Genomic DNA, 20338 nt, shown 5'->3' on the forward strand with positions numbered 1-20338 from the left:
TACGCAAAGGCCCTTCTAGCCATGAGTGTCCCGATCCCTTCTCCTATTCGAGGGTCTCTTCCAGTCCTCCTGGAAGGATGACGAAGCCGAATTCAAATTTGTGTAGAATGTTTATATGTTTGGAAGGTGAGGGGAATGCTGAGTTCATTCCAACTTTTTCCCTTTCTCCAGGATGGAGTTGACAAACGGAGAACACCCAAAGCGACAGACATGATCTGCCCATCAGGGTACTCTTTACGGTTAAGTCCAGCTGGACAGGACCTGAGTCCCTCTCAACATGGATGGCTAGAGGACCACTGTGCTCTTCCTGAGTTACGCCTTGCCATGGTCCTCACAAACAAGGGCTGGTCCCAATAGCCATTCGGCCGGAGCCCCTCCCACATAAAGCAGAGACCGTCTTCCAGGGCTTGCGCTGGAAGCTGTCGTGAGATGCTGTCAGCGACACTTGTCCTCTGCTTCCCCGTTCAGGGTTTGAGAGTCCTTGGCCGAGTGCCCACTGAACTGATAGCAAATTTCATTTCAAAGATCAGATGGAGTTGCCAAATTAAGCCCCTGTCCAAGAACAAACACCAGAGAGCCCCAGGCTGTCACGGGAGGGTGATAACTGCCCCCAAGGAGCAAGCTGAGCGTATCACGTCCTGCCAGGCCCGGCCAGATGGGCACAGCGTCGTATCTCCCGGTTCAGCACCATCTGGAAGGCGTTGAGCCCTCTTGACTGTTTCTTCTTAAATCCCCACATGTGCAGATCACGATCACACAACAGGGCAGGCGTTAGCGCCCAAGACAGCACAGGCTGCAAGCGAGAGCAGGCTGGAGAGGGACGTGCTCTGGAATTGCTGTTTTGGAAAGCACTGGACAGACACTCTGAGGCCTGAGATTGGATAAAACAAGCTGCAGGAGACTGGGCAAGCACCTCTGAGACACAACTACCAGAATGCTCCAAAGCCCAATTCAGAGGGTGCTGAGAGGCTTGTAAATTGGCTGGAAGCTCAGAGGCAAAGCACACCCAGATATTTCCAGCTGCCAGCTAGATGCACTAGCACGTGAACACCAGCAGCCCCAGGAGGGTGGAAATAGCCCCAAATAAGCTGAACTGCTAATCTCCAGCCTGCCCGCGGGGGTGTGGCTCCTGCACAGTTAACCCTGAACTGGCAAGTCAGTTCTTCCCTGGCACCTTCCTATCCTCTTTCCCTTCCCAGACCGAGTCTGTGTCCCGAGGACAGAAATCATTTTTTAAGTTTGGCCCAAGTAGGACTTTAGCAGGAAGGAAAATATTAACTAGGGGAAGAGTCATAAACACCATCCCAAAACTATAGGAGAGGCCTTGGTCTGGGTTGGAACATCTGGCTCATGAATTCCCACCTTCCTCTCATTACTAGCAGCTCCAGAGGCTCTGAGCCCAGGTGCAAGATCTCCTCATGTGCCCTGAGCACCCCAGGGACAGAGGATGGAGGAATGAGATAAAGAGAACAAAAGGAAGCTGAGCTCAGATATCCAAGGCCCAGCCATGTTTTCATAGAGCCAAAATCCACCTACGCAGATAAAGCAGCCAAGAACCAGGAAAAGCTAAACAAGAACAAAACCCTCTGTTCATCTGAACATTATGAAACCGTCAATATCTGACAACTGCCAATGTGGCCATTCATGTGGTTCCACCTGACAGTCGCCAAACGCTGGAAACACAAAGGTTCTGAATGAGTCTACAGGGCACCCCACTTACTAGGCACACAGGGCACTGCTTGCATAAGACCTGACTCACAAACCTCGAAGTAGCTTTAAAACGGTTCAAAGGAGCCTGCCCAGGGGTGCACACCTGTAATCCCAGCGGCAGCTCAGGAGGCTGAGGCTGGAGGATCAAGAGTTCCAAGCCAGCCTCAGCAATTTAGCAAGGCCCTAAGCAACTCAGCAAGACCCTGTCTCCAAATAAAATATTAAAAAAGGACTGGGGGTGTGGCTCAGTGGTTGAGCACCCTTGGGTTCAATCCTGGGTACCAAAAAAAAAGGTACAAGGAATTCCATCCTTCAGAATTGGGTAATCCCTCTTCTATATTAAAAAAACAAAGAACTTCTCCATTTTATTATTCGGTTTTCAATCTAGTGTCTGCTTAAATAAAGGATCAACACAGCTCTGTGAGGTAGTGGAGTCTCCTTAGGCATAGCTACGCTTGCTGGGGGTGTGGCTTAGCAGTGGAGTACCTAGCATGCACAAGGCTATAGCTCAAAGACAAAAAAATCTTGTGCAAACAGAGAAAAATGATTCAGGAACAAAAGGAACAAACAGAAGCTTTAAGTCTTGCACCTTCTGGAAGTGTGACGTTCAGCTTCTGCATTTGGAGATGCTCTAGTAAGTCTAGGATGCTGGGCAGGAGCTCCAGATTCCCCTGGCTTGTGGCTGTTTTGTTTGAAATCAGAGATCAGAAGCATCTGCCACCAACTGCTGGGCCAGCCACCTGGGGTCCTGCCAGCTATGAACAGGATGAGATTGCTTCCACCCAGTGGTGCTGTGCTGGTGGGTGAATAGGCAAATAGCTTTCCAGCTATGTCAGTGGGAATCCTCGAGGTCACCTGGGTCCCTGACAATGAGGAGAACACAGGAGACTCCTGGATGTGACCAGAGCTCCCTTTTCAATCTGTCTGATCGACAGCAGTACAGCTGGAAGGCTTCATGTAGAAAATCATTCTGGCTTTTCTTTTTTGTTGTTTAAAAAATGAAAATTCTTAACAGATGAAGAGTACAAATACCCATGGGCAAACTAGGTGTTAGTAGAATGTTCTAGAACACCTGGGCTCCAGGGATGCCAAAGCAAAATGGAAGGATGACTAGCCCAAGCAGCTTCAGGGACTCTTCCCAGAGGAGCAAGCAGGTTCAACTCCTCCAGAGACTTTAAGAAAAGATGGAGGCCCAGTCCCTCTCCTTTCATCTGAGACACACCCCAGACGGGGGTGCCTTCTCCCTTTTCCACTACTGAGGAAGAAGAGCTGTAGAAATGTAAGGATTCGGCACCAAAGAATGAGCAGGATGGGGAAGGCAGGGCAGAGGCCTGCTCTGTGTTGGTCTTAGTTGACTTAAAGCAAAAGCTTCTGCCCCATCTTTTCCATAACTTTTAAAACACACATTAAAAGTTTTTAATTAGCCAGGTGGGGTGGCGCACACCTGTAAATCCTAGCAGCTCAGGAGGCTGAGGCAGGAGGATCATGGGTTCAAAGCCAGCCTCAGCAACTTAGCAAGGCCTTAAGCAACTCGGTGAGATCCTGTCTCTAAATAAAATACAAAAAAGGGACGGGGTATGGCTCAGTGATTAAGTGCCCTTAGGTTAAAAAAAAAGATTTTAATTACACTCTTGAATTTGAAGTACCAACCCTGCTTCCAGGTGAAGGCAGAGGACTGGCTGCCCAGTGTTCCTCCCCTCCCCATCCTGCCCTCTCCCCTGTCCTACTCTCAGCAGAAGAGGGAGAAGGGGTCCTTGGTGGGGGAGGCAGGGCCACTTACGAGATAAAAACTGTACCACTGCACCCCCAGAAGGTCCCCCTTAGCCACTCGGACAGACCCGCAGAGGAGTCCACGGCTGCAAGCTGTTCGCAGTGACACTCCATGAAGTCGGTGGCCTTAATCTGCTGATACTAAAGCTTGGCTCCGGGGGCTCCTGGAGAAGGACGGGGATAGGTCTCCACGAGCCTCTGACACAACACGTTCCTCAGCCAATCTACCAACGCTAAGCTCGTGAGTGTCCGTCTCAAGGTGTCCTGGGGTCCAGCAACGCCCAGCTCACGCCAGCTGCACCGCGACTTGGCCAGAGCAAAGCCGCTCTGTCAAGGGTCTTTTCTCCCGTGAGCTCCCACCCACGGCCTCCTTGCACTCAGGACAGCACTGTGGCCCTGCATGTGGGGTCGCTTCAACAGCAACACCAGCAAAAGCACAGACATGGTCAGAGGTCTGTGTAAATGACTCCTGCTGGCGGAGAGCCAAACACGGAGAGGACCCAGTGGCCTTGACCGACCTCGAGCATGTGGGCCCATGAGTACTGACATGGGGTTAGCAGAGCCTCTCAGCGAGCAACTTCACACGTGTGGAATCAGAAGAGTGAGGAGCGATCGCATTTTGTGACCAGAGCCAGACGGGCCAATCCCGGCTCCTGTGGGAACTGCCCCTCTCCCACCAACCCAGTGAGGACAGCCAGAGGAGCCGACAACGTTCATTCCTCTGTCGTGGCCCCTGCCCAGTTTCTGGCCGTGGCCTCCTGATGTTGATCACACGTCCCCCTGTCCAGGGTTGTCCCTGAGCCTCCCTTCTAGGAGCACCCGTGCTGTCACCTGCTCCCTCCGCACTCTGTGGTCACCCCGACAGGGCTGACCTGCCAGGGAGGGGTCGACCCCACTCCCAGCTTCAACCCCGCTCTGTCAAGTGACCTCAGGCTGCGAGCGGAGTCTGCACACGTGTGACATGCAGTGGAAGAGCCCCCCACCACCTCCTACGCCACTGAGAGGACCCATGGAGACCACAGGGGGCACACCTAGCACAGGAGCGAGTGTCCAGGCAAGGGGCCGGGACACTGGTTAAAACACAGTCCCCGGGGACACACGGGACTTCAGAAGTGCCTGTCATACCCCTCGCTGGACTTGGTTCTCCTGAGAGCCATCCAGCCAGGTCCTCCTCCATCCTCTGCTCTGGGGTCCTTGAGCCCCTGTGTCCCTGACCATAAGATGAAGTATGGAGGGAGCTCAGTTCCCTTCCAGGTTCACCAAGCCTCCCCCTCAGCTTCGCCCTGGGACCCCAGGTTTCCTAAACGCTGGGAGTTAACTGGGGACACCATGGGAGGAAGGGGAGAGCGAAGGGGACAGTGGATCCCTGACTTCCGGCTTCCTATGCTCTCTCACTGCTGTGAGCCCCAGTGTCTGCCTCTGACCTCTCCTTTAAAAACTTAACCTCACACTCAGCTAAGAACTATGGCTGGCCTCTGCAGGGCACATTTAGAATTCCATGTCAACCTAATGCCGCCTTGGACCTGTTTCTGGCCAGCACCTCCTGCTGTCCCTCCTACCGCCTGTCCTTTCCACCCGGCATGCGCCCCAGTGAATGAAGAGGTCATTCCATGCTGTCAGCCACCTGCCCATGTCCACCTGCCTGCACCTAGAGAGGTGGCTACGGAGCACACAACGGCCCCCGGCAGGTGAGCAGGGGGCCCTTCCTTTCCTCCTCTCTAATCTGGTTCAACTCACAACCTTCCCGGACTCTGGGTCACATTTTAGGCACAGAGTTGTTTTTTTTTTTTTTTTTTTTTTTTTTTTTTGTGCCAGCGATTGAACTCAGGGGTACTCGACCACTGAGCCACATCCCCAGCCCTTTTTTTATATTTTATTAAGGACAGGATCTGGCTGCGTTGCTCAGGGCCTCAATAAGTTGCTGAGGCTGGGTGATCCTCCTGCCTCGGCCTCCTGAGTCACTGGGATTACAGGCACGTGCCACTGCCAGGCTAAGGACAGTTCTGAGCAAGCCTGGTTTTAGAACAGACAGGGCAGGGTGGGGTCAGATCCAGGTAAGCACAGTACAGACCAGGTACTGTGGTCTGTGTGGCTCTGGCGGGAGGTGACGTAGCAGAAGCACAGGGTGGGACTCCAGGCGCCTGCACAGGTAAAGACACCAGGACCTAGGTCCTCTCCCCACATGCAGCCTTTCTCTGAGTGCCACCAAAAGGCCAAAGAAAACAAGCAGCTGACTCCATCGCATCCTGGAGGCCAAAAGGCAGTGACCCAAGCCGTACCTAAAGTAGGGTCAATAGCCGCTCTCTGTACTGGAGGCCTGTTTAAAAATAGAGACCCCTGCATGTTTTGAAGGAACAAACCTCTAAAATGGCCTCTGCATGTGTGTGGAGGCAGGGGGTTTTTCCCCGGTGTCCCCTCAGCTCATCCCTAAGGCCATGAGAAGAGGCCAAGCCCTGGCGTGCACCTGCGGAGGGCAGTTGCGCAGACCCTGCGTGGGGTCAGGGAGCGGAACTGCAGATAGAGGGGAGGCAGGAAGGCGGCCTCAGGGCGTGGTCCCAGGGTCCCAGCACCAGCCCCACCGCCGTCCCCACGTCCCCACCGTACCTCTGGGCTGTCAGACCCGTGGAGACCTGGTGGATGGTGTCATCATGGCGGGAAGAGGCCACTAGGGGCGGGTTTCCCAGGTCTGGGAGTGCAGCTGGCCGGGTGACCTCATCTGCTGCAGGCGTGCTGAGGAGAGAAGAGAGGCCAGGCTCAGAAATGTTCCCAGAAGGTTCACCTGTGCGTTGACAGCACATTTTACCTGACCCTACGCTGCCTCAGTTTCCCTCTCCAGGAACCTGGGGTCCGTGCTGCTCACGGGATGGGCCGAGCCTGGTGCAGGTCCCGGAGGGGTCTGCCATTAGCCTGTGACAAGGTACATACAGAGACCCAGGGGAAGGGTCTAGAAACCTCGACAGCCATCTGAGAGAGGAAGTGGACATCTGTATGTCAATCTAGTCCCAAAGCATCCGGCTTGTGTTCTGCAAGTCGTGATTAGTGGCTCTCAGTCGGGGATGACGTCTGCCTCCAGGGGACACCAGCCATGTCTGGAGACATTTCAGGCTGTCACAGCTTGGGGTCAGGATGCTACCAGCAACTGGCAGGCAGAGGCCGAGGCTGCCAGGCATCCTAGAACACGGGGCCAGATCTCCGTGTCAGAGGATCGATCACCCAGCCCCAAACCCGAGTGTCCGCGCTGGGAAGCCCCGGGCTGGTTCCATTCTTGAGTAGTTGATTTCATTGTATTTGCAAAAGCTTTGATCTGGGACGAGGCAAAATTTAAAAACTGCACCGGTCCCTCGCTGACTGAGAAAGGCTGGCTGGAGGAGCCCAGGAGCAGGCCGGCCTGCGATGGAGGCCCGACAGGTGGGTCCTGCAGGAGGCCGTCTGGCCATCGCGGTCCTGAGCAGCTTGCTCTTCACGAGGGATGGCTGCTGCGCTCGCAGGCACAGCGATGGGACTGTCACTATCGCTCCTGGGGCGGGTGCTTGCTGAACCCCGGCCCTGTGCCATGAGCTGGAGACGGGGTCCCTGGGGCAGCTCGTAGTCTCAACAACAGGCAGACAGTTTCAAAATGCTTCTGTACTTAGTAACGATTGCTCTCACTGCTAAAAAGGAAGGTACAGACGGCATGAGAGCATAAATAGGCGCTCCTAGCCCAGAGCCGGGTCAGGGAAATCTTCCTTGCGAGCAGTAAGCCAAGGCCAGCTGGCCAGCTCTGGACAGCACATGTTTACTGATGCTTACTGGGCGCCAGGATCTCTTCTACGTGCTTACACACATATCGCCATATTTGGTCTTCAACCCCATGAGGAAGTTACTATTATCATCCCCCTTACTAAGGCACAGAGAAGCTGGGTAACTTGTCCAAGGTTGCACAGCTGCTAAATGGCAGAACCAGGATACAAACCCCAGCCTGACCCCAGGAGCCATGTGCTTTGTCACCATGCTTGGCTATGTCCCAAAGGTGGAAGAGTAAGAAAAAGGTTAAGTGTCCACCAGCACAGGGAGCTACACACTATACAAAAACGTTAAGACCAGGAAGGAGTTTGGCATTGAAAAGGATCAGCTAACGGTCATGGAATTGGAGTATAGCTAGAGAAGGGAAGACTACGAAGGGAGAGGTGGACAGAAGCCGGATCACAGGGACAGGTGGACTTGGTCCTAAGCCAAAGGATCAGCCAGAAGCATCTGAGGAATGTTCAGCCACAAAGTGCAGCCCTTCGTATTGAGAGCTGGGGAGGCCCAGGGTGATTTCCCAGCTACACCCTAGGTATGGCTGGACCCACCCACTGTCTGCCCACACATCACTGCTGACTCTCCATGTTCCTACCACCATGCTGTTCCCCTGGGACAAGGACCTGGAGCCCAGAGCCCATGCAGTCAGACAGAGGTCTGTGCAAGGAGAAGGGAAGAGGGTGGAGCCCAGGTAGGGGGACAGCAGTATTCAGGGTGTCTCCCAGGTGTCACAATTTGGAGAATCCTCATCTATAGGCAATATGGACTTTCCAACATCATAAAGTCAGAGGGGAAAATCAGTCCAGGAGTTTTGGCAACACACTCTGAACACCAGAGAAGACTTTGTTTCCTCTGACACAGCCACACACGTCCAAGAGTTTATGTAAGGAGATGAGGTGGGGGAGGTGGATCCCGGCCGCAATCACAACAGCAAAAGAACTGTCACAACCAAAACGTCCAACGGCAGGGGACAGCTAGCCAAATTAAGGCACAACCACAGAACAGACTTGTATGTGACAGTTTAACCAGGCACAATGGCACGTGCGTGTAATCCCAGGCACTCAGGAGGCTGAGACAGGAGGACCAAAACTTTGAGGTCAGTCTCAGCATCTTAGCATCTTATCTCAAAATAAAGAGGGCCAGGGATGTAGTTTAGTGGTAAAGTGTTCCTGGCTTCAATCCCCAGAATCACAAAAATAAATAAGGTAGATCTTCATGCATCTAAAGATAAACATGATCGTCATCAACAAAGTTGGAAAATACTATTTAAGCACAATCAGATCTTACATGCTGTGTGTACCAAAGCACATGTTCCACAAATACACACAGAGAAAGCATCAGCCTGGGTGTGCCAGCAAGCGACACAGAATCAGTGCCACAGTGTTGACAGCAATTCTCTCTCAAGTGAAACAATGAGTGTTTTTCTTTCTTCATAGAATTTGTCTCCATTTTCTGATTCTAGGCGGAGTACGTATTGCCTTTGCCATCAAAATAAATAAGAAAACAGAGTTAAGAAAATCTCGAGGCGTCAGGGAACAACGTCATGCATAGCTCAGGGAGAGCGGCACGTGACAGAGACCATCAGAACCATGGCGTCCCCCCAACTTGGGGCTCAGACTTTCCCCGGGGAGGACCCAGCTCTCCCAGCCTCATTCCAGGGCAGAAGCACACCCACGCCTCACTCACGAGGCCTCGCTGGGGAAAGTGAGTGACGGAGAACTTCTCAGAGAACAGAGGTCTGCCCACGTGGCTACGGGACAGCATTTCTGTCGTGACTCTTCGGGATGAAATTATTTTTCAAAGCCTGTTGGACACTCCCCTGATTTCTTCTGAATGGAGACTCTTGAACATAATTAAATAGTTTCTCGATGACATCTGATCAGCGTCCTGCCCAGCCGGGGTGGACGTGAGCAGCACGCCAGGGCACTAAAACAGCACTGCGTGTGAAGTCAGGAGCTGGCTCCCAGGGCAGCCCGCCCGGGCTCTCTGCCAGGTACCTTCCCTGAGCTCCGGGCTCTCCGTCCGTGAGAGTGAAGGCGCCGGGCCACACGACCACCAGGGACTCCTGATCCAGTCTCCCGTCCCTCCTGCTTACCGACCCTCCTCCCTCTCCTGCCTCAGCCTCCCAGCTCTCTGCTCCTGACTCCACAGACCGCGAAACACGGCCGGGTGTTAGGACAGTGCACGGATGGAGAGGAGTAGGCTCCGAGTCAAGGGCCGGCCACCTCCCATAGGAAGGACCGAGACTTTAACATCCAGGCGGCACGCGCGTGTCCAGCCAGCTGAGCCTCAGGACATTTACGGGCCCTCGGAGTCCCCCAGACCATCCGCTCCGGGGCTTCTCTGCCTTACTTCCCGTTGCTCCAGGTGTGCCAGCCGGCAGCGGATGGGGACACGGGGGGATTCTCAGAAGACGGCTCTTCTCCGACCAGCAGCTATGAAAGGAATCCAAGCTCCGCGTGGTGGCACGAGGTCCGGCGCCTCGGAAACGGTTTCAGAGTTGGACCACCAGCTGCTGGGCTGGACCACAGTGACCGGTGGCCGCGAGCCGGCTGCTCTGCCGCTGGGATGTCAGGGAGGGAAGCTCTGATCAGCGCGAGCCTTCCCGCAGGCCGCGAGGCTTTCCTTCAGAGCCCGGGGCAGGCGGTTCTGCTCAGAGAGGAAGCCATTCGTCCCCCTGTGATCTGAAAGGTAGCACCTCCAGTTCTGCATGTGCCATCTGGGCCCCAGGAAGAGCTCGTGCAGGGACCGGCATGAGTGACATGGGACAGCACACGCCAGGGCTGACAGACTCGTCCAGAGCAAGGCAAGTTCAACATCTAGAGCGGGAACTATGAGGTGAGGGGTCCGAGTCCCTCGGCACTGCTGCCGCAAAATCCCAGAGGCCCGGTCCTCATGAGCCACATGCTCACTTCCCACCATTCTGGAGACTGAGGCCTGAGACCAGGCCCACAGACCTGGCGTCTGGCCAAGGCTCAAGATGGCATCTTCACGTGCTGAAGGAGGAGGCCAGGAGCCATCACCCCCAGGGTTAGGGTTCCATATGAATGTTGGGGGGATTCAGACCACACCAGGTGGTGACAAGCGCAGAGGGACAAGCTGCCATGGAAACAGGACTCTTCCAGGCCAGGGGAGGCTGTGTGAAGGCTGAAGGGAGCAGGGGCTGATGCCCTTCCAAGCCTAGTAACAGCCTCTCCTGTTGGAGGAGTAGCTCGGGTGTCGAGTGCTTGCCTCGCATGTGTGAGGCCCTGGTTTGCTCGCCAGCACCACAAAATAAAACGAGCTTCTCCCTCCCCATGAACTGGCCACTAGGCTTCCCTTCCCTCCCGTGGAAGACAGGGAATGGGAGCGGATAGGAAGGGGTGGGCGCAGCACTGGCCCGGAGGAGGACACAGCGTCCTGAGGAAGTCATTACCTACAGGCAGAGTAGCCAAAATACCATGACCATATCCAGGATAATGGGAGCCAGGTTCTCAAGGTCAGAGGATTTGCATGTACGAAAAGTAACAGGCTAGGCTATTCCTGGCTGGCTGCAATAGGGGAGAGCTGATAAGTACAGGAATGAGAGAGGGGGTGTGTGCCCGTGTGCGTACACACATGTGTGCACATACACACGCCCCTTTCCCAGCTCTGCCCCAAGAAAAGGGCCAAGAGGACACAAGAACCACATCACAAAAAGGCTGCCACTGGCCAGATCTGGGACTGTTTGGACCTCAAAAATATAAACATGGACAGGGATGGATCTTAACCTATTGAATAAAATAATAATCCATGAAATCAAACAGATAAATAAAGACATGACTAAATGGGGAGGAGGAAAGGACCCTCCCCTTGCAGTACAGAGCAAAGGCCTACAGGCGACCACACCCCAGCACCCACCGAACTCAGTGGCTCTGGAGGACAGTGTGGCCTGTGCCTAGAGCATTGGGCAGTGGCCATGGGGCTGCACCTGGACAGCTGGGGCCAGGGCCAGCTTGGAGAGGCCCCAGAACCTGAGAAGGTCAGGCCGGGAACCTGCAGTGCCAGGGATGACTGGGAGCATCAGAGAGCTTATGAGTGGGGGGCAGCAGAAACCAATGCTCGCTGGTGTCACCTGTCACCACGGAGGAAAGGGACCCACAGGTGGGCTCTGAAGCAGTTCAGGTACCGAGCAACACTGCAGGTCTCAGGCCACTGCAGAATGGGGGTCAGTCATGGAGAGCTGTGATGCCCACCTGGGAGGAGGGAGGGGACACCAGGAGCCACCAGAGATGACTTGGGTTTTGAGCAGCTAAGGGGTCAGGAGACCACATTATTAACTGCATGCTTTGCACAGAAAAACCAAGACTTCCTGTATTCTTATCTACTCATCTTTAACAAGGCTTAAAGATTATTTTCTTACTCTTAAAGGAAGTCAGTGATCAATTTAACAAGTTTACATCACTCTGAGTAATGACATGGATGAGCCCCTGGTTGTAAGTGTTCCTTCTCCTTTTTTTCTAGCATGTGTGATAAACTGATTGATAAACAGGTTTTTTGGTTGTCCTTTTCAGACAGTCTCACTAGGTTGCCCAGGACCTTCCTGCCGTAGCCTCCTGAGTAGCTAGGACTACAGGGGTGTGCTACCACATCTGGCTAATACATGACTCTTTAAAGGACCAAGGAGCCCCAAACTTAGGGCCGAGCGCCCCAGAAACTGCATGCCACATGGTAGAAATCACGGGTAGTTCTCGCCCTCGCAGCAGACAAAGCCAGGGCTGCTCACGTCAGGTGCTGGGGCTGGAACCCAGGATCTTGCATTACTGGGCAGGGGCTCTACTCCAGAGCTGTGTCCCAGCCCCTTGTCACCTCCTTTCTTGAAAGCAGATCATAAATCCCAAAACTAAACTTTCTGGAGTGTCAGACCCGGGTGAGCTGTCAGCAGGTTCTGGGCTGGGCAGGACCCAATGGCGAAGGCTGAGGTCGGAGCCCAGGCCCGGTCACCCACGGAGCACACGGGGCGGCGACGGCCTCCTCAGGGCCCCCATTGGCATCCTGACACTACACCTGAGACGTCTGGGGTGCAACGGCAGCCGGGCTCTGCTCTGCTTCTGCAGGTGTGTCCCCAGGTGCGCAGCTCTGTGGACGAGCAACGCTGCCTTATTAGCCACGATGGAGAACAACTGGGCTTCTCTGGATCTGGCAGATGAGGTGGGACGAGTGTGGCCTGGCATCCCTGTGGGCCAGGTACGGGGGCTGCTGGGTGATAGGGATATTCCTGGGACCAGAGCAGGTCACGGCTCCCAGGCGCAGAAGGCACTCCAGATCCTGAGGTTGAGGGACGTGACCAAGGTGTGAGTGTGCTGGTTTTCTTGCTGACGACAATATCTGCATACACACCAAACACTGTTCCAAATGTTAGTAATCATAAGAAGGCATGAATCACAGCAGCAGCGAGAAGAGCAGCTCGCACAGCCGAGCACTCACATCTGCCGGGCCTGTGGGAAGCACTTCACAGTCCTCTCCACTGAGCCCCTCTCCTGGGAAAGGGTGAAGAACAGAATCAGGATTTGGAGCCAGGTCCAAGGGCGCAGAGGCCAGGAAATCCCACAGCAGGCTTGGAGCCTGGCTGGAGCTAGGAACAGGAAGGCGTCTCCTGCAGGACTCGGGAAAGCAGCTCTTGGACGTGACCCGGAGCCCAGGTCAGGGAGAACAGAGATATTTTCCACTCCCAAATAAGAAAGTCCAGCAATTTAAAGATGTAGCCTGTAGTTTAAAAAAAGAATTCTTTAAAATAGAGAGCTACTTAAATTTGTGTGGTGTCTTAGAGCTTTGTCAGAAGCTGCCTCTTGTGATTCCCAGGACCCCTGTGAAGGACGCAAACCAGTTACTTCATAGAACAGGAGACGGAGACTCAGGAATTAAGAGACTTGGCAAAGAAGCACCCGGCCCACTCCCCCTTGAGAGGCTGGAGAGGGCAGGTGACAGGAGACCAGGTCCAGACTGTCCAAGCTGGGACCCTCTCCAGCAAGGCTGAGCTGTGCAGCCTTGGGGCAGGTCCACTCAGAGCCTCGGTTTCTCCATCTGTCAACGAGACCAGCAGCAGGCCCTGCCTGGAAAGGGAGTGGAGAGCTGTGCAAGCGTGCAAATGTTCCCCCAGCAAAGCGCCTGGCGCACGGGAGGCACTCCAGAGGTGAAAAGTCCAGGAGCCGCTCTCCTCTGCCTCTCCTGCCCAGGTGCAAACCTCAGGTGCTCCTTGTTCCTTCACACCCCCGGCTCTACATGAACCAGCAAGGCGTGGACTACGGATGAGTGCAGAAGACAGGCACGGTGGCGCACACCTGTAATCCCAGCGGCTCGGGAGGCTGAGGCAGGAGGATTGTGAATTCAAAGACAGCCTCAGCAACTTAGTGAGGCCCTCAGCAGCTTAGTGAGATCCTGTCTCTAAAGAAACTATTTTTTAAAAAGGGCTGGAGATGTGGCTCAGAGGTTAAAACACCTCTGGGTTCAATTCCCGGTACCAAAATAAAAAAGAGAGAGTACAGGTGAACAGGTGACAGGTGAGGGGAAGCAATGTTCACGAGCACCTCATATGTGCCAGGCCCTTCCCGTGCAAGTAGACAGTGATTCACAAAAAACAAAGGCAGCCTCCCAGCTATGGCTCGAGTATGGTTAGCCCCCACTCCCCAAAAAAAAAAACCTCACGTGGAAATTCAATCCCTATTATGAGACGCTAAGAGGCGGGACCAGGTGGGGCTGTGGAGGTGACCAGGCTCTGCCTGCGGGAGCAGATTCATTCATTCGTGGGATTCCTGGATTCGTGGGCTGTCTCAGTAGTGGTCGGAAACAAAAGCCTGTCTGGCCAGGTCCCTCGTGCTCCCCGGCCCCCAGCACGAGGCCTCAGGACTCTGCAAGCAAGGCCTCCACCAGATGCAGCCCCTCCATCTTGGATAAGAACTACGAGTCGAAATAAGCCTCTTTTCGTTCTACCTTGTCCAGCCTCGGGGCAGCGTGTTACTGGCAACAAAAAACGGACTGAGACATCCATCCAGGCCCCGGGTGGCTGAGCCCCAGTCAGGCTGCTCCGACTCCAGATCTCAGACCAACAGGACCTGACGGCCTCCCTGGGGTGGCATCTTCCCCAAGGACGTTCAGTGGAAAGAGACTGACATGCCCGGCAGCCTAGTGGGGGTGCCTAGTGGGGGTGCGGAAAGGCGTGAGCAGTCAGTCAGGGCCTGGGCAGGAGCTCTGACTACTGGGGTACCCTTCCCCGCTCAGGGCACAGGTGCCTCCACAAAATGAGGGTTTGGACTGTTGGTCTTCTAGGGCCCCTTTTGACCTGAAGATATGTTTATCTGCTACTGTCCCCTGGCCTGGCTGGAAAAGACAGCTTGGGGAGGCTACAGGCAGGGCCCACTTGGTCCAACCTCAGAGGTTAAGACATGAGGCTGAGCTGGGCACAGTGGCCCATGCCTATACTCCCAATGGCTCAGGAGGCTGAAGCAGGAGGATCACAAGTTCAAAGCCAGCCTCAGCAAAGGCGAGGCCCTAAGCAACTCAGTGAGATCCTGTCTCTAAAATACAAAAAGGGCGGGGGATGTGGCTCAGTGGTGGAATGCCCCCGAGTTCAATCCCCGGAACTTTCTGGGCCCACAAAATAAAAGACGTGAGGCTGGGAGGCGGAGGGCGACCTGCCACGTCAGCTCCAGCTCCCCAGAGGATGTGCTGGGCAGCAGGAGGGAAGGGAACCCTCTCTTCACATACAACTTAGTCATGGCTTGATGCTGGGCTACTGTTGCCCCCTTACCCATCAGGGTTAATGAGTCCAAGAACAAGAACAGGGTTTTACTACAATCTCAGGAGAAGAAGTTACTTTAGGAAGACAAGCCCCAAGACACTGGCAGCCAGTGTTCTTCTCAAAAGACCAAAAAATAAGCCCTTCCAGGTGCTGGCAGAAGCCACAGGGTCAGGTGAGTGACAGGATAGTTGTGCCCCTGATCAAAGCCACACAAAGCCAAGGGACACTGCTGAGTGGACCAGCGCTCCAGATCAAGTCCCAGGTGAGGACCCTCCCGCCCCTAAGCATCGAGTCCACAGGTGCATTGCCGTGGCCAGAACGTGGCACAGAAATCAAACTGAGGAGTGGGGGGCAGGGCGGGGGCAGGGCGGGGGCTGGGCAGCAAGTACCACACTCAGAGCACAGGCCCTGGACACAGGAGGGGGCCCGAATCCAGCTCTGCCACTTACTAGCCACTGATAAGCCCTAGCCAAGTTCACTGAGCTCTCAGTTTCTGAACCTATAAAATGGGAATAAAATACGTTATTTGAAAAATTACTAAAAGAAATAAGAGCAGAAAATGTGTAAAACTCGGAGAAATAACTTCGGAGAATGGTGGGTACCAGGCCTGGGCAAGGCGGGAAAGGATCTGTGGTTAGGTGGATTCGGAGCTTCGTACTGGCGAGATGAATGAACACGTTCTGAAGATCTAGTTCACAAGGTGAGTTCACTTAACACTACTGAACTCCACGCTGACGGTGGTTCAGATGGTAAGTTTTATGTTTGTTGAATCACAATGTAGGTAAAGCACAGTGTCCCCCTCACTGTGGGTCCTCAATGAACAGCAGGTATTCAATAAATACTGATTGGTTACAAGGCAAGTAACAATAACAGGATGACGCTAATAGCTGCTGCCACTAGGTCTGTCCGGCTGCCACTTCATTCAGGCCAGAGCCAGCTTCCCCTCGAATTTTCCAAGCTGAGAACAGGCTCCCAGCTAGTCAATAAGCCAAAGCCTCAACAAATACCTCCAGGGTTTTCACATGGACAAAGCAAAATTTAAAAACAAAACAAAAGCTCATCCGTCCTCAGTGTCTTATCAGTCACAGATTTTCCCTGACTCCAAAACCACACAAGCAGCAAAATTACCTCCACATGCCCTCCCCACCAGGCCCAGGTCTTAACCTTGAGCAGGAGCAAAGCCTGCGGTCTCAGAGTCCAAGAGAGGAGACATTCATTTGCTGGTCCAACAAGAAACTGCTGGAAAGATGTTCTGCCCAGCACAGCCCTGGACACTGAGGGTGTGGACAGAAACGAGCAGGGTCTTGCAGCCCTCGTGGAGAGAGACCCTGGCACTGGCTGACCACAGAACACCTGGGGACTGTAGACAGAAGAGGTGACAGCTGACCTTTTCCTGCTCTTCTGAACAGGGAGCCGCCTGCAGGAGTCTCCAGAAAGCCCCAGGGTTGGAAGGGGTGGATGGGAAAAGATGCCCCCAAGGCTGGTGGACGCCATTCCGCCATCCCTTCCTAAGTTGGCACACCTCCCACGGAGGGAATAGTCACCATGTGAAACCAGGTCTATGCCCTCAAGGGGCTTAAAAGGCTCCATGTTCTTTTATTTTCACATGCTTTTCAGGGAATGGAGAAGGGAAGCCGGGTAGGGAGGAGGGGCCCAAAGGGGGACCAGTTAACCAGCTCCCAGGCAGCAGGGTCAAGAAGTCACTTGGAAATAAAAGAGAACTACATTGACTAGTACTGGTCCCTTGTTTATGTTGGCCAAGAAAAATAACACAAATGGACCCCAGGAGGTGCCAGGAAATCCAGTCCCTAAGTTACAACAAGGTGGAAAACCTGAACACCACTCATGTTTCCTTTGCCAGGTACTTAACACTTTACCAAGTACCTTCCCGCTGACTTTACCCGCCTCAGCTCTGCTCTGGGCATGAGAGGGATGGGGGTGTCACTATCCTTCCACTAATGAGAAGTGACTCAGATGGTTCACGACTTGTTCAAGGTCACACAGCTGGTAAGGGGTGGGGCAGGGCCTCTTTGGAGAATCTCTGTCTCTAAAATTCCAAGCTTTCTCTACGCTGCCCCTCCCCAGCCCAGGGGAAATGAGTCTTGGGAACTTTGCTCTCTAAACTGGCAGCCCTGGATACATAGCTAAGTGAGAGGCCGAAACCCTGGAAGGATGGAGAGGGGAGGGGAAGGGGCGGAGAGCTGGTCCTTCACAGCCTGAAACGCAACCTCTGTGGCCCTCGGTCTTGTGCCCTGGAGGAGACCTCTGCCCGCTGCCCTATGTTTAGAGGCATGGCCCTGCAGACGTTGGTTCCCCAGGTCTTTGTTTTCATGCCTCTCGTTTCTCTTGAATGATTTCATAATCCTCAGGATGTTTTGTCATTGGAGGGAGTTGCTGTGGAAATGAGTGCAGAGGTTGTAAACCAAGGACTGTGACCTCAGTGGGGCAAGAGACAGAGAAAACTCAGCCACCAGGATGGATTTCACAGACTTTGTTCACCAGGAGAGAGAGGGGACCCAGCCTCTGGCCTTCTCTTCCTTGGACTTGCTCCTCTTGCCAAGCATTGGTCACTGGCTCCAGCACCGACTTCCCACACCTCCTCTGGATTATCTGTGCGGAGGGGCAAGGCTCTGCCACACCCAAGCCACAATGATCTAAGGACCTTTTGCTTTTGGCTGTGGAACCAAGTCCCAGGGGAACACAGACCATGTGCACACACGCACTCCACCAAGCCTTCATTCTGCTAGCCTCAGCCACGACAGCCTGGGGATGGGGAGGCCAGAGACCCCTTTATTTCATCCTCCCAACTACATCTCTCCTGATTCCTCAAACTTTGCTATTGGCATCTGGGGTGAGGCCATTCCTGATTGTGCAGGACTGTCCAGGGTACAGCATCCCTGACTCTCGGCCATGAGATGGCCTTTATACGCTCCTGGTTACCTGGGGTGTACCCCTGCCACAGGCTGCCCAACATGAGCATGCCTAGGCAGCCCTCTCTCTCTCTCACACAGGTAAGCACACCTCCTTGGAGGTAGGGCCCGTGTCTTATTCAAGTCAACTACCATCTACTGCCCAGGCCCCATGTCACTGGTACAGTGCCACTGTGAGCAGACGTGTCCTCCCTCAAGCAGTGTCTGTCTCCGTAGGAGCAACAAATAAATAATTGTGATGTGAAATGAATAAAACCAAAGAGCTGGACCCAGCACAGAGAAGCAGACCCAGCAGGTGTCTGGGGTCCTGGCTTGGAGTCCACCTCGAAGAGTGGTCCTGGCCAAGCCCTGGATTTCTTTGAGTCTCCCTTTTCATATCTTTAATGAAACAAGTTCCCAACAGTTAAAGTATTCTAAGGGCTGAAGCGTGAGGGAGACAATAGGATGAGGGACAGGAGGCTAACTCGATCTAGGTTTCAGAGAAGGGTGACACTTGATAGGCAGATTTCCATAAGCAGTCATGCCTGTGTGTGAATAAGTGTAACTCAAAGCAGACCATCCTGCACGGTCCCACCCTGAGGCTGGGGACGACGCTTCTGATGAGGGACCCGTGACACTGCAAGAGTCCGGGAAGGGGCACAGGTGGCTGAGCCACCTGCCTCTGCACAAGGAGGGTGGTGGCTGGCCTATTTCCTGTTCCAACTCTCCTCAGAGGAAAACGCCCCAGGAGGACGGGCTGTGAGACGCAGTCCCCTGGGAATCCCTCCTTTCCACTGCAGCCAGGACACCCAGCCTGATCTCGGGAGGCCTCCCACCTGGCCTGGGAGCAGGTCAGACACCCTAGGAGGCAACTCTCTAAGTCTCCCGGCCTACCCACCCGTGGGATGCCCAACAAAACCCTTGTTATGACTTCACCAACTGTCAACCCTGAAAGCTCTGGCAAAGAGCCACCATGGAAATCTACAAGTGGATCTGAGTAGATGACACCACAGACGAAACACACCCTCTGGTCAGAACCTCAGCCAGTCCTTTCCAAATATAATGGCACCAGCTTTTGAAATGTGACTTCACTAGGGCATTAGTGAAATAGGCTTGGTGAGGGTTCTCTGCCTGATAACAGCAACTTTACTCTGGCAGAAGACTGATAGGTGATAGCCCCAGGGTCCTAGATTTTCCGCATACAGTGACAGACGGGCTGGGTCTATCACAGGTGTACATGCTGGGGCAGCAACTAAGTCCCTGCTCCCTCTCCTCCTCCCTCCACAGGCTCCTTCTACTTCCTCCCCACAATGTATTTCAGTTGTATTTCAACCAACTACCACATAGGCCTGTCTTTGCATCTGACGGATCCAGAAGACAACAACAATAATGATAATGATGATAAAGCTGCCATTTTAAGACAAGCATAGAGAACAGCAAAGTTGCAGGGACAGCCTGTAAACGGATGGTGCCTTGAGCTCTGGGCCTGCGCAGCCAATCACAGCACTTCTGAGGCTGCATTTGCAGGACGCCCAAAGTCAGAGGAACACCAAGCAGTGGGAGCCAAGGACGCCAAGGGGAAGCTCGGCCGGGTCACGTGCTGCGCCAGAGCCTCGAAGTGCGCTCGGCCCGCTGACGTAACTATTGGAGAATTTAAAAGTCCCAAACTCGGAGGAAACCCAGTGCAGAGTTTTACGGCTAATCCACGCGCCGCTGTGGCCACCGGAGGTGCCCCCACGAGAACTGACGGACCACACGAAGTGGGAAGGAGCCCAGGGGGATGGCGTGTACGCCGCCCATGGGTGGGGATCCCAAGCTGGGCGGGACCCCAAAACTAGGCAGGGATTCCAGCCACGGGCAGGGATCCCAGCCACTGGTGCGCATCCCATCCACAGCGCAGACCCTGCGCGGACCCACCCGAGGAGATCAGCCCCTAGGACAAACGCTCCGGCCCGCAGGTCCCCCTCCCCACCACCACCACCCTACAGACACGCTCCTCTGCCAGCAGGAGACACAACCGTGTATTTAGATACTTTTCCATCCTTCACCAATTCCGGTTGGGGAAAGCCAAAATGAGCTTCGCTACCACTTCTAGCACGCCTTTGTCTGGCGGCCAAGGTCCTGGGGACGCCTGTCTCCTCCCTGACCCCGGGCGCCCGCCCGCCCGCCCGCCTCCCCGTGGCCGCGGCGCACTTACCCGCCCGGGGCGATCGGGGATGGCCCTCACCGAGCTGCCTTCCTTCGGGCACGCAGCTGCCGAAGAACCGCGGAGCAGCTGAGTTTTTCCAGCAAAGCTGCAGCCTTGCGTGTGAGGTCTCCAAGGCCGGGTCCGGCCAGGGACGCAAACTTTCCCGGGGCAACGGCGCTGGAACTGCGCGGCTCCGCCAAGGGCTCGGGGAAAGTTGCAGCACAA

The 20338-nt window shown here is 54.4% G+C and overlaps 1 protein-coding gene across 1 annotated transcript in view; it reads right to left on the reverse strand.

Moving 5' to 3' along the window:
- The window catches only part of LOC306660324 (transforming acidic coiled-coil-containing protein 2-like), a gene marked incomplete at its 3' end in the record, with an annotated part of 155470 nt that overhangs the window by 72777 nt on the left and 62355 nt on the right, over positions 1-20338 (reverse strand). The window contains 1 exon segment of the mRNA XM_079138430.1: positions 6085-6210. Coding sequence (XP_078994556.1) covers positions 6085-6210 — 126 coding nt within the window.

Source organism: Sciurus vulgaris, assembly GCF_902686455.1.
Source record: "Sciurus vulgaris genome assembly, chromosome: 4".
Classification (NCBI taxonomy): Eukaryota; Metazoa; Chordata; class Mammalia; order Rodentia; family Sciuridae; genus Sciurus; species Sciurus vulgaris.